General features: G+C 38.9%; 1 protein-coding gene across 8 annotated transcripts in view; it reads right to left on the bottom strand.

Moving 5' to 3' along the window:
- Positions 1 to 10,480: 10,480 nt before the first annotated feature.
- trps1 (trichorhinophalangeal syndrome I) overlaps positions 10,481 to 15,446 on the bottom strand; it is a 140,667-nt gene continuing 135,701 nt past the window's right edge. For all 8 annotated transcript variants that reach the window (XM_035429725.1, XM_035429728.1, XM_035429731.1 and 5 more), the window contains one exon: positions 10,481 to 14,684. In XM_035429725.1, the coding sequence (XP_035285616.1) occupies positions 13,539 to 14,684 (1,146 nt within the window). In that variant the 3' untranslated portion in view covers positions 10,481 to 13,538. The remainder of the gene's footprint in view (positions 14,685 to 15,446) is intronic.

The raw sequence follows: 15,446 nt of genomic DNA, 5'->3' as shown, positions 1-15,446 counted from the left end.
TTGAGTTACCTGTGCCTGAAAGTGCTGCTCACCATTCAGCCCTCAGGCTTATTATGGGTGATGCTTATCGTACCCATCACTGTATTCCTTACCAGAAAATTGGCTGGCCTTTATGTTGGGAGAAATTTTCATTGGTATCTGTTTTTTTACAAAGCATTTCTATAAAATATTCCTCTATATATTTCACAGCTTCTAATTTGTCACTTCAGGTTCCGAGGGTTAAGTCAATTCTTGGAAAGACTGTTTTTAGATTCTGTGCTCCAGATACCTGGAACTCCTTACAGCAAACCCTGAAGCTAAATGCTTTAGTGTGCCTAAATGAATTCAGAATGATTATAAATAATTTGGTTGGCCTGAATTGTGAGTGTTTTAAGTGAATGTTTTATGATGTTCTAGGTTTTTTTATGTTTTAGGTTTTATTGAATTAATGAATTAATTTCATTCTGTTTTTATTAGTATTTTAAATTACTATACAATATGTTTCGTTTTTTAATTTAACATATTAATTTCACTTTGTGCTACTTATTTTCCTTTCTAATTGTTGTATTTTATGTGTACATTTAGCACACATGTAAAAAAAGATGCCTGCTCTCTCTGTATCTCCAAATTTAAACAAAGGAAAAGGGAATGTTCTGCAGATATACAAATCTTGCTGAAGCCAGAACAGATCATGTACACTAAGACTGTATAACTGACAATGAAACCAATTCAAAGTACCCAAAGGGACCGCAAATGCACCGGTCAGACATGTGATGGTTCAGTCTACAATGTGAGTAAGATATGGAGAACAAAGGTTTTTTTTTTTTCATTGCAGGCTTCTTGATTGCACAACACTGTAGGTATTTATGAAGGTGCAATTTTGTGCTTATGAAGGAGTTATATAGTGATTATGTGGAAACAATCAAATAAAGTGACACCTAACATTAAGCGCAGGCTACTTCAAAATTATTATATAACATTTCAACTTAATGTATAAAATTTACACATAAAAGACTACACATGGCTTGCGTTGTCACACTTTCTGGACAGAACGATGTCTATGTGTTGGAGCGGTCTCATTATTCACCCAACATAAACCCAATGGACCTCTAAAAGACTGAGAGTCTGTGGCCTGCTGACTGGAATATCAATTAGCATTGAGACATGAGCTGTCCAGTAATATCAGTGCCACAAGAGGCAAGCATTGCAACCAGGAAGAGGAGGAAACAAGATAGCAAGCACATATATTGAAAATAGGGAACACTTCACCTCCTATGCTTGTACATGAGTTTGAACATAAATGCATTCAGAGCTCCTGAGTACATATAATAATGCAATGCATAATTTGAATTAATTGTATATAGACTCTATATTTATGAAATGCATTGGTGAATTGACAATACTCGTGTTATGGCTGGTGTGGTATATTCTCAGATTACCCATTGTTGAAAGACTAGGTTTAACCCATTCAAATTCAATGACTGTAGATTGGAACATCCCTTAGTATTCTGAGAGCCTTATTAAAATGAGAACATGAGTATTGGAGATTTAGAATATGGCCTAAATTTAAACCATGTAAACCTAGGTGTATTTAATGGGCCATGAAGCAGTTGCATTAATTAAACAAAAGTAACAGGGTGGAACATAGACTGAGGAACAATAGAGTACATTAATCTTATCTCACAAATCTAACACTGCCCGAACCAGAGGTCAGGCAAATTAGGGTAAAGCTTGCTACCTGAAATGAATCAAAATTAGTCACTTTAGCAAAAAAAGTATGCACTGCAAAATGCATGCAGCTTTTATTTGACAAGGCATCCCTGGATAATACACAAATATGTATGACATGTACAATAAAAAACAGACCTCAATTGTATTCTGTGGCTTTGTAGTGTATTAAAAGCAGATGCTCTGATTATGTGTTTATGTGAGGCTGAGTGTCAAACTGTTCCATTCTGAATCTGTCAGTATGAAAACACATTTTCCGAAAACATCTCTCATTTGGGCAGGTAGTTTTTCTCTTATCTGCCTTAGGGGGAATCGACTTAAATAGCATATACAACCAGTAGTACCCACTTTGGCGGAACATGAGAAAAAAGAATAAAAAGGGTTCTGGCCAAGATATTGCATATCCTAATAAAAACTTAAAGGCATTATCCATTTGCTGGGTATAAGCTTACTTTGACTTTCTAGCTGTTCAGTTTTCATTTTGATAATTAGATCAAGGATTAATAAAGCTTTCATCAGAAGGGCATGTTGAAGGTGAGCTTTGTATCAGTGAGAACTGCGTCACCAGTTGTTTCCACGGTTGAAGTAAGGTTACCAGAGCATGAATGTGTTTCTAAGATAACAACCCATTCTCTAGATAGATAATCAGTATGGTTACAATAAAGAAGTAGTTTGAATGAAAAGTCTGTTATCCCATTGCACCCCTGCAAATGGAGATAAAGAACATAATATAACAGATTGTTGTCCAGGCCTAGGATGTGTATGAGAGGATAAGCTCAAAGTGTCCTTGCAATCCTGAGGATGACACTCTTTGCGGAGACCAGAAATGCAGCAAATTATCCATTGACAATCAGATTCATTATACTAGGATTTTACCTGGCTTTGGCCCTCTGCACCAGCTGAGCAATGCCTCACTGTGATTTACTTCATGAAAATGTTCCACATCAATATTAAAACAGCAATATTGATGGTTTGTTGATCAATTTGGTGGACTGGGGGTGGAGCATTCAGAAATTGGGAAGCCAAAATTAGGTTGCTCGTTCAAGTGTGTAGAGAAAGCACAGTGTCATCTGATTGTTTTTGTCTAGGAAAAAAAAATACAGAAAACATTATTCAAGCATAAATAAGCATACATAAAAAACAGATAACAAATTACAGACTATGAATCCCAGAATGCCAAATAAATTGGCTACAAGTATTATATTGAGCTTTATTTATGTACTGAAAAGGGGCTATAGCTTCTATACTGCATCTCTGGTGACTGGCTAGCTACTGGTGAATAGAGTTTAGAAGGAGACCACAACGATCTCAACAAATTCTTCTCCAAATTGACAGCACAATTCATAATGATTTCTTGTACCTGCTAGGTGTTTTTTTTTACTTTCTTGACACCTTTTTCATTTACTTGCTCTTGTTTCTGTTTTTTCCCTCCATTATAGAGGTTACATTTCACATACATTTTCAGCTACTTGTGCAAATACTTAAGATAATTCAGAATAACACTGCATTAATGTGGCTTTGATAAAGAAAGGAGTCTACAGGGACTCACTGATAAAAAATATGTGATCCTCTCAAAGGAAAGGGACAGATTTAAATTACCCATACACATTTACTCCATCATCCCTCCGTGTTGTGCAACTTAATATTCTTTACTTTATTCAAGGTCAGGAATGATTACATTTAAACAAATAAAGAATACATAGCCATTACTATTTACACTTTCAACACTGAAATTCCCAACATATTTAACAGACTTTCTTGCCCCCTAACTGAGGCTGTGTATGTACATATATGTAAGCTTAGAAAGTGCATGAGAAGGGTTGCTGAACGTCAGGATATAGTCTGATAAATCCTCACAGGAGATACACACATTGTGCTTTGATCATGGGAAAATGTTCAGAGATTTAAATTGTTGGCCTTGACTTGAGGTACAAAGTTGCCCCAAAACACAAACATCAGTTCAGCTGCTTTACAGGCTAAAGGACTCAAACAGCCTGTCAGATAAGAAGTGAATGGCTTGGGATATTCAGCACACACAAGTCCACATTAAAAAACTCCTGCATTTTGAGTCAAAATGTGCCATGACTACTCCGATAAAGAAGTCAAACAATGCATTACTCTGTTCACTCTCAGCATGATTATCCCTAATTAATCCCTTGATTAAATCCCTCACTGCTAAATGACTTGGTTCTTGTCGCCTTTGGTTCATAGTCACCTTCAAGATTATCAGTAATAAAGGCAGACTTATGTGATACACAGCTAAATATTCACAGCATACTGATTTGATACACAGAAAAATATTTACCCGGGTTTTCCCTACCATAGAAAGGCTTAGGCGCAGCGCCTAAGTGTTTTTGTGGAGCGCCTTAAGCCGAATGAACGTAAAAAGGCATTTAGGCGACATCAGAATGAATGTAAAAACAACGGTGAAAGTTCTATGCGCTGAGAAAAAAAAAAAAAAAGTAGAGTGGCTTTATGGTTTTAAACACTCAGCGCTATGATGACATCATAAATAGAACTGGATAATTGACGAGCGTTTTTATGTTTTTATGCATGGTAGGTTTGATCTAGATGCATTTACAGAATATAGCATTTTATTATTATTATTATTATTATTATTATTAACAAACTTTATTTGTATAGCACTTTTCAAAAACAAAGTTACAAAGTGCTTTACACACATAAAAGAAATAATACAAGATGTAGACGACAGTTTAAGGGACACATTAAAACAAAGTATATAAATAAATTAACATGAAAATAGGAGCAGCAAGAGAGAGGGCCAAACAGAGGAAGAGAGACAGATACAAGGTTAAAAGAATATAGTAAATAACAGGATATATAAATAAGAGTAGAAAAGGTATTAAGAGGATAAAACATTAAAAGCAACTTTGTAGAAATGTGTTTTAAGAAGAGATTTAAAACGAAGCACCAACTCAGCGAGCCTGATCTCCTCGGGCAGGGCTTTCCAAAGTCTAGGAGCTCTAATCGCAAATGCCTGGTCCCCTGGTTTTCTTCCCAAAGATGGTATTTCTCGATATAATTGTGCCGCCGTGTTAACACATTACTACGGTTGCGGGTCAGGCACTCATCACGGTAAGAAGAAATTTTAGGATATCGCTTCTGATTTCACTTGTGTCGTAAGTGCTGCGACAGAAACAGCGATAGATTTACCTACTTGCCACATCTGTTCAAAATGTAAGCAAGACAGTTTTCACGGTTGGGAAAAATTTTATGACAACGTTAGCCAGCGAAGCTAGTTAGTTGACATAATACGTTACATAATAAGCTATAAATGCAGTGCATGCCCAAGGCATTTGAAAATGACGAGAGAATTTACATATTAAAATTTGATTTTCAATTCATTGTTATAAGTAACATGAGCATTATTTACATTAAAACGTGTCATTTAAATGTTTGTTTCTCAATGTCTTTGATTATTTTCTTTTCAAACGGCAACTGCGATCTGGTTTTCCAACAAGCATTACCGCAGCCTGCCACATATCGATCCTGCTAACGGCAAAGCTGCCAAGCGTTCAGCTTACTTCACGCATGCACTCTGTGATTCTCAGTTGTATTCGATCATATCTTCTGAGCGTGAGTTGGCGGGCAGAAAAGCTGGCTGTGAACCAGCTTATCCGGCAACACACATGTGCAACACTGCCACTTACACTAAGCTAGTTACTGTAAGTTGGCGCTTGTCTTGTTCAGTTAGCTCACCGCCACACAACTTGTCAATATGAGCGACAATTCGTATTTTTCCATAGAGTCATTACGTTCTGTGCCGTTTTCTTGGAGGGCTTTTGAAGAGAAAAGGAATATAATTGCTAAAGGACGTCAAACTCCCAAACTTGGCATCATAAAAACAACAAAAAATTTTGTCTGTCACTTTCAAGCTAGCACATATGAAAAACATATATGGCTAGCTGGCTGCCCAAAGGTTAGCAAGCTATTCTGTTGGCCATGTCTCCTTTTTTTCTACAGAACACACAGTCTGGACCACAGCAGGTTATGGCGTTTTAAACAATCTCCATACAGCAATGACAAAACACGAACATGCACCTGCACACATACTTAGTCTAGTAAAACTTCAGACATTAGGCAACACACGAATTGATCATCAGTTGAACGTGGGCGAGCGAATAGCCACAGAGCAACAAAGAGGGGGTGGTGGAAGAGAGATTTGTGGGTTTTTCAGACGTCAGCGCTGACCGAACAGCCACTGCCTTAGCAGAGCATGTTTTTGCCACTGTAGCTGAAATGGAATTCGGCCACAAGCTTGTCGGTCAAACATATGATGGCGCCGCAGTCATGTCTGGCCACCTGAATGGCTTGCAGGCCAAGGTTAGATACCGATACCCTTGTGCCAGTTTTGTGCATTGTGTGCACGTTCTTAACCTTCCTCCAGTGTTCGTTGCTCCCCCCCTTATTTTAGTGTTCGTGGCCAAATTTGGCCGGTCTCTTTTAACTGCTCTTATATTAACACAAAAACATTAATCATCACCAAATTTTGTTTAACACCTTTTAAAGCTGTGAAACAAGGTCTTCAACTAGTGGTTAACATGAGTAACTGTAGTGAATATACAAAGAACAGACACTGAAATTGCACACTCCTGGGCAAAGAAAAATGGGACAAGGCAAAAAATTAAGCTTTTAATGGTCTTAACAACAAATCATTGGTCAGAAAATTAGCAAGAATTTAAAAAATGCACTCCTGAGACCTCCTGCGCCAGCATTTTCTCATTTACTTTTGCTTCTGTGAACTATTTCCAAGATCCCAAATTCCAGTTTCTCCTGGAGCTTTTTTCTGATGTTTTTTCTCACACCGACGCAATTTTCAATATCCTACAAACAAAGGGCTTGGACATTGGATATTGTGTGAGTCAAATGAAAAGAACAGCAGAGCAATTGCAAAGACAGCGAGAAGAGTTTGACCGTGTTTTTGCACAGGTAGAGGAACGGGAGAACCCAGCTAAGAGGAGCAGAGGAGATTCTGCTGACAAAAAGGCTGCTTATCGAGATTTTTATTTCAATGTGTTGGACACTATTGATTTCCAAATGCAGAAGCGGCTTTCATCTCTGGAGAAGATGGAGTTTCTTGGGCTATTGGACTTTTCTAAATTTCAGTTGTATGAGCAGACCTTTCCAGAGAGCGCACTTAACTCTTTGAAAGAAACTTATGCACAGTTTTTCGATGACGTCCTTTTGCGCAGCGAACTGAAAGTTTTGTATGCATCACCTCAACTGGCAAAGAGAAATGTATGCCCTCAAATGGGCTTTGTGATGGCATGGCCCAACTATTCAGACAGCGCAAATTGTTTCTAACTGTGCCATCTACCACTGCGTCGGTAGAAAGAACGTTTTTGGCATTAAAAATGATCAAGACCTACCAACGCAATGTTGTCGGACAGCGGCGTTTGACTGGCCTGGCAATGATGTCGATTGAAAGAAGAATGCTGCACAGAATGAAGACATCCAACAGCTTTTATGACAAAGTCATCGAACAATTTACAAAGAAGGATCGGAGGATGGACTTCCTGTACAAATAAGGTAGGCAATTGTGCGTATTTTTGAGCGTTTTTGTATCATGCTACATAGCTGCTGCGGTTTATTCTAGTACGCGGAGACCGCCACTTGTGCTCTGGTCCGCTGTGGCCTCGTGTTTGTTTATTATGTGGTACTGCTGTCTGTGATCAGAGTGTAGTGTAGTGTGTGTGTGTGTGTGTGTGTGTGTGTGTGTGTGAGGAGTGCGAGCATGTCATTTGCAGTGGTGGGAGGGGGTTGAAGTGGGTGGGCGGTCGTTCGTTCGTGCGTGCGTGCAGGGGGAACGAGGTAGCATGCCCAGCTTCAAAGGTCACCGCTCACCACTGGTTAGTATGTAACGTGGCTTGGTAGCTAAAAAAAGTTAGGCTGTGTTCACACGTAACATCTTTTTCTGATGAAAACCACTGGTCAAAGCGTTTTCTCATGTAAAAAAAAAACAAAAAAACGCTGTTCCAAAATATAGTTGAGAGCGCCTAAGCCCTCTGAAAACCTAGGGGAAAACCCTGTTTACCTTCAAAATCAATACCTGTCAATATTAAAGGCAGACTATGCTGGATTTTTACTTGAAAATTAAATATGATTAAATAACCATACTAAGGCATATTCATGATACACTGGAAATCTGTTTCTTTACCAGTTATCCATAGCCATGAACATATACATATTGTTGTATTTGAGAAAATAAAAAGAATAATATTTGAATAGGATACGGATAACTTTGGGAAAAAACAAGTGTATGAGCTAGCAATAATGTAACTATAGCCTGCTAATGTTACTTATTCCACACATGATTCCGTGTTTACATCTCAGTTATAACTAAATGTAAATATAAATGTAAATCTAAATGTCCAGAATAGCTAAATACTAAATGAGGAAACACACAAAATAGCTGCATGGTGTTCTCACCCATTAAGGGTTGCAGTCAATGTAAAAGATTGTTATAACACTGTCTAATTACTGTTACCATCTATATGGAATCATTCATGCAATCTCCAATATCTCTGAACCTCTTCACTTGACATTTTGCTTGTAGCGCTCGAGGGTGCGTCCTCAACAAGAGGTGTGGGTGGGGTTCAGGATGGAGGAGGAGACAAACACAGAGTCCAGAAGGGCCGTAAAAACCTGTATAGTATACCTGATTTTATACTCAGAGAAAAATGAGGCGACAAACTCAGGAGGTAAGAGTGGTTGTCTGGCAGTCGGAGGGTTGCCGGTTCGATACCTGCCCTAGGCGTGTCGAAGTGTCCCTGAGCAAGACACCTAACCCCTAACTGCTCTGGTGAATGAGAGAAAATTATCAATTGTAAAGCGCTTTGGATAAAAGCGCTATGTAAATGCAGTCCATTTACAGAAAAACATTCAGCATTATTTCAAACTAACAGTGTTTTATGAGACAAAAAATAAAAATGCACTCAGTCATAATTAATTTAACATGCTACTGTGTACCTAAAGCAGGACACAAGTGCCTCTAAAATATTATTTTTTACACCAACACAACTGCTCAAAGAAATGGTTTTTTTCCCCCCCTCATCTCTTCAGGAATTTCCTTTGATCGTGGCATAGTGTGCTTGTAGAAACTTTTTGGTGACTCTGATGATAAGGTTCAATAGGTTGACTGAGTAACTAAGGGGGACAATTACTTTTTCACATGGGTGATGAGTGCTTGCTAACTTTTTCATTAAATAAATTAAATAATTTAAAAAATGTATTTGTGCTTACTCAGTGTCCCTTTGTCTAACGTTACATTTTGTGTAAACCATTCAGTTTGACAAATATGCAACAATAGAGGAAATGGGGAAGGGGAAAATACTTTTTCACGACACTGTATAAATAAAAGCAATGTTTTGGTCAACTGTTTGGTCAATTTTGAGGTATGCTTGAGACCATTGGTTTGCTAAAAGATCCATGTGCAGCCAAGTTTGAGTTTTCAGGGAGAGGGAACTTGGTAGTGGAGTTCATGATTCCATGGAACTTAACAAGAACCTCTGGACTAGTACAAGAAAAACAGCCTGATAATATCAAGGATCTACTCCCACATTTCACTGTATGTATTACCTTCTTTACAACAGAAACTTCTTTCAGCTTCTGTCCACCTGCACAAAAGCTGGTGTATGTGGTCACAAATACCTACTTTTTTCTTATCTGACCTTAGCACCCAGTTACAATCAAACCTCTTCATTAGAACTTCATTAAAACTGGAACTGGGTTTTATGGTCAGATGAGACCAAATTGAGCTTTGGATGCTGCAGGTATAGTTCATGCATTTTACAGACCCCCTACCTGGGGAGTGTTACCAGTTTTTGCAAGCTCTGTAGAAAAAAACTAAACAATAAAAAACACTCACTTTCTGGGTTTAAATTTCTAGGCAACACTGTATAGTAGCAATGACTAAACAGCTTAAGCGTGTATCAGTGAGAGGAAGTTAAAGTGATATGACCCCACACAACTGTGACCTGACATGACATGACCAGGCCTGGAGGTCAAAGTATTATTTACCAGGTTGTTAAAAATTTTCCCATGTCATTTGAAGTGCCTGAACCATTAGCCTGTGCTTTGCAACTTATTCAGATCTCATTCTGTAGGTCTACTCCTGGAGTCTTCTACTTGGATACAGTGTGGAATTTCTCACTGTGCCATTTGCACTGGGAAACACCAAGTAATTGATCTCTGTATGTAAGACTTAGTCTTAGATGTAAGACAAGTCTGTTCATAACTGAATGTTCACAAAAAATTAATTGCCACATGCAATGTATGTAAATAAAAACAAAACCCAAAGCCCTGACATTGATGATCCAATGTATTACAAATAGATAACATGCTGTACTGATTATACTGCTAAACTCCACACCACTTGCTCAGTAGCTTGATTTCTGAGACATCACTAAAGATTTGGAAATTGCACACCCAGTGCAAAGCAAATTGATTAAATTGAGTGGGTGGCAATGTAGTATAATGGGTTAGGAACTGGTCTTGTAACCTAAAGGTCACAGGTTTGATTCCCAGGCAGGACACTGCTGTTGTACCTTTGAGCAAGGTATTTAACCTGCATTGCTTCAGCATATATAAGTTCTATAAATGGATGTAATGTAAATGCTGTGTAAAAGGATAAGCACATCTGCTAAATGCCTGTAATGTAATGAGTATTTCCAGCCTGGATGAGAAACAGATATAATGTGGCACCAAAAGGCAGCGTGCACACTAATGGAATAAAATATGCAATTCATAAAAATATTTTGTTATTACTTTATTATTATTCAAGTTTAGATGTAACAGACATCTTTGCTATCTTTGCTGATATTTGTTTATTTTTTGCATGTAGAACATACAACACAATAAAAAAAGTTTAGGTGGCGGCAGAAAAACATAACTAAAACCATGATCTATGCACTGTAAAGTGTAAAAAACAAACAAAAAATAACAAAAAAAAAAAAAGAACAAAAACTAGAATTATGGTTAAAACATTTACATATTTAGCCATTTTTCCATGTTTTACTGGCTTACAGTTTCTGGAGTTCTTCATACAAATTCTTACTTGTTTTTGTTTCTCAAGCCTTAAGGTAAGTCCGTTAAATATTACGATCATTTTTGCTAATTAAGATGCAGTACCTGTACGTAGCATGCTAATTACACATTTTATCTTTCTTCCTTGGCAATACAAATGAATAACTGAAGTGCAAGCATTAAAATAGTTTAAATTAAAACATAATAGTTTGAAATTAAGAAAAAAAGAAAGGTTCCTTATGTTATTCAGTATCCTAGAAATGCATTTGTTCTTTATATTTTACAAGAGGAGGCATTGGCACTAAAGCAGCATTCAAAGGCTTTATTGAGTTCCTGGCTCTCCTTGCAGACCCAGCAAACTTGAGACATCCGCGACATCTCTCTCCACTGCTTACGTGGAAATAAATATGTATGTATGTGTATACACCCAGCCAAAAATGTATAAGACTCATTTACTGCTGCCTTTCATCTCAAAATTCAAAACTTGAAAAAACAAAATACGAAAAAAAAAAAAGTTTAAACGTTGATACACTCTTGCAAATTTATGCACAGTCAGACAAAATAACAGGTTTGAAGGCACCCACCATTTCCTGATGACATTATCCTGATAAAGTAAAGTTTCAATGCACAGGAAAAAAATAGGAATAACTAGACATTTTGGCAACAAGTTAATTTCTATTTGAGTTTTTTTTTTTTAATTAATAGGTCACCACACTCTATGCTCCATGCAATTTAAGATGCCTAATTATAATCTGAAATCACAGTCAATTTTGCAACTGAGGGGTTCAGTCTGGCCACCGGCCCTCTTTAGCTGGCCATCTGTGAAATCAGACAGCACAAAACCCTGTGATTCACCACAGTTACAAACAATGGACATCTCAACACCTATGGCATATTCCATATTAACACTTACCCAGCTAGCTGTGTTGACAGTGGATCCAAATTATTTTTGATGGTGGAGTTCCTGCTAAGGTGCAGGGAGCCACTGAGATAAGAAATATTCACTATTAGTGAATGTTGATTGATTCAAATTTTAAGGTGAGCCTGTTAAAAAACAAACAAATAAATAAAAATTCTAACTCAAGTTTGATGTGGAGTGTCAAGTGTATTGATGTAGGCAATATGTTAATATTTTGTTGAAATGCTGTGAAAAACTTGAAAACTACGGTGAATGCATGTTTTTAATATTTGCCATCACCCTAAAGGCACCTAAATCACCTGATCTTAGTGATTATTGGAACATTCTATAATTACCAAAGTGTGCCGTTTAAAGCACGTTTCATTTCATTTCTAGAATGTACTATTATCACACTGTCTTTTTAAAAATCTGTGAATTTATAAAAAAATTCACAATAATACATACCTTATAAACACAGTATTAAAACATTTTTAAAAATTAAAAATAAAAGTGGGATTCGAAACCAGGACTTAAAACCAGGAAAATGAAACCAAATCTGGCATGAACACTATTGCCCAGTGACAACACAGGCAGGTGGCAGGAAGAGTGAACTCAGTAATAGTGTGCTGACAGGCCACAAAGATAAATCTCCAGCCTTTGAATTCATTCTTTGATGTAGTCATAAAAAAAGAAAGTGTAGGATCAAGTAATAAATTGGTATGTATTATAAACAATATCAACACGTACTCAGAAACTGGGTGAAAAGACATTGCTTGGAATGGACAGTGCATTCACTTTCTATGGTGTAGCTATTCGTTTTCTCCTTCTTATAAACCTTTGAAAAATAAATGAAGGCATCCGTTTATCAACAGCATCTCCAGACTCCATGTGGAGACAAAAACGGTTTAAGTCCAGAAATAAAAGGTTGCTTCATTACATTGTTTGCTACATTTGCAAATGTAAACAGTTACTCAGAGCCAGACGTATGGCCCTTATTCAACAGATGTATATTCATTGTTGCATATCAACATACCAGGTAGAAAATATTTAATACAATATATCAGGCACTGATATTAGGATTTCCTTATTAACAAATTAGAAAAAAATACTTTTTTACGAGCTCCTTTCCAAATTTCTTTAGTGATATAAGATTTGATTCCCAGCAACTAAGGCAGCAGCTTAACGTTTAGAACGAATTCTGTGACATATGTTGTCCCTATGTAAAAACACACATAAAACACTGCAGACGTAAAATGTTACATATATCAATACACAAAAGCCTGTTTTGATGTTAACTGTCAACAGACATACAACTGAAATCCTGAATTTGTCTCACTCAGCTAAATGCATTCCCTGAGGGCGTTCTTATGACGATGTGAATATTCTGAGACATAATTCAGCCAATATGATTTCAGTGTGATGATGAAGGGAGCATGCCTAACACGCGTGCCCTACACTCAAAGCAAATGGACACATTCTCTTTTTGTTTGGAAAAATCCCTCCAGACAGGTAAACAGATATCTTAACAAAAGAAGACCCCACTGAAATAATTCCACTAATGTGCAGATGTACCTTGTTTTGCTGAACTGCCTTGTCAGAGTTAATGTTTTATAATTACAAAAAAGAAACAATGAACAGTCACTTGTACCTTTTTTCCAAAAAGAATATTCCTTAAAAAAAAAATTAAATCGTAAATAGCTTTACATCAAACCCCATATAAATGTTAAAATGTCATTAGTTTCCTACTCTGGCAGCTAAACCACCACAAGCCACCACTGCACTGTTAACCCAAACACATTTTTTATTTTAATGTTGCTTATTCTGTTTAGGTTTTCATTCCTTTAATTATGTTAGTTGTGCTAGAAGTGCTATTTTGTGTGGCTACGGTTCATTCCTTTGGGGTCTTGGCATTTGTCTCACTCATGGGCCTGTGCAGACCACGCTGTATGTGAGTGGTGAAGTCATATTTGTCTGCGCAGGCATGCAGACAGATGCTGCACTGGAACGGCCCACTGTCGCCATGGCAGCTCATGTGCAAGGCGTACATGACCTCGTCCAGGAAGACGATGCTGCAGTGAGCGCACTTGCTCGACAGCTCGTCCTGAGTGCCCTTTTCCATTTTCTCAGGTGGCGGGCTTGCCACCTCCGCCACGGTCTCCTCCGGTGCTGGTGCCACCAATGCCTGCTCTGCCATCTCCTTCTCCCCCGTGGGCAGGGTTTGCTCTGCAGCTGGGGTTTTCTCCTTGATGATGGCTCCGTTGGCCGTGGGGACTGGTTTGGAATGTTTGATTGCCAGATCCAGGGGAATATCGTTTTCCGGGCCAGGAGGGGCAAAGTGAGGAGGCAGGCTGAAGGCTGGGTAAGGCACAAAGCTTTGGCAAGGACTGGGTAGGCCAGGGGTGTGGCTTAGGTAGTGTGGGTTCCCCGGGACCGACATTTTGTACTTAGTCCAGAAACGCAGCCAGTCGGCCTCACTTTGCAGGTCGTTGTGGATGAAGGGCAGGCTAAAGAAAGGGTACTGGTACTTCTCGATGGGGCTACCAGGAGGTGAGTAGCTGGCCTGCTTGGAAGGGCGCATGTACTTCTCGATTGGACTGCCCCGCTCTGAACCACTCTTGCCTTCTGCGGCCACCCCCACGATGGCCCCGATCCCATTTCCTTCTGCCCCGCCATCCTGAGGGCTTTTGTGTGTGTGCAAAGGCGGCATGCGCTTGTGAATCTCCAGGGTCTGGTTGACCAGGAAAGCATGGGTGGAGTGAGGGCTGGGGTGGCCCTTGCCCCCTGAGGGGCCATAGGCCTCGTACTTGCCCAGGGGGGGCTGGAGCTCGGTGCCGCGGGGGGGTGCATCAGGGCTGGGGTCATCTGGCCGCCGCTCCAGGGGGCTGCCGTTCACCTGCTCTTCACTGCTGACGCGATGTTGCTTGGAGCTGACGTGTTCAGCAGGGAGGGAGTCGGGATTGAGGCGTTTACGCGTGCGCCGGCGAATGATCTGCTCGCCATTGTTCTGCTTGATGATGTTCAGCGGTCTTGGAGTCTGTTGGCGGCAGAGATAAAAGGGAGAATGTCGATTATTTCAAAATCATTTCAAATTTTTTTTATTTGACTTATTTTATTACTTCCCATCATCATCCTATGTTTCTGATTTCACTTTCATGAGCAGGCATGGCTAAATTTGGTGTTACCTTGAATCCTATAGACACAAAGTAAAAGGAAGGCACCGAAACAACACCTGTGCAATCGTCCTGTGCTCTGAACAGCTTAATTTCCCATTATGACACATCCCCCCCCAACCCAACCCCCACCAGTCATGGCCAGAGAGACATGAGCACTTGGCATTTGCTGAATGCCAGCATGAGGACAGGCATCAGTGTGTCTCAGACTGCTTATCAGAGCTAAAATAACATTAGCCATGCATCACAGTCATGGATGTATGGCAGATATAAATTTGTGGTCCAGGGCTTGGTAATTCTCATACTTTACCAACATGGTCACCTGTGCACAAAAGGCCATGCTTTGACTGGATAAAGCTGCTAGTTAACCTGAGTACCACTAATTCACAGCACAGAAACTTCAGGGTGCGGCTGTTAACAGATCTCTGAGAGCCCTCTTCATCCCAAAGGGGAATAAAATATGAAATATAATAATTATAAATAAGAAATAACAAAACAACATGTTGATCCCTTTATCACTGTGCAATTAGTGAAGTTCTTTTACAGGAAACAATTTCTGAGATGTTATGTATATCGATGTAGTTGTGGTGATTAGCAGCGCTGAACTGTCACAGATTCCCACCGAT

This window comes from Anguilla anguilla, chromosome 8 (assembly GCF_013347855.1).
Source record: "Anguilla anguilla isolate fAngAng1 chromosome 8, fAngAng1.pri, whole genome shotgun sequence".
Lineage (NCBI taxonomy): Eukaryota > Metazoa > Chordata > Actinopteri > Anguilliformes > Anguillidae > Anguilla > Anguilla anguilla.
Note: the sequence above shows the minus strand (reverse complement) of the source record. Positions and strands in the feature narration are given on the sequence as shown.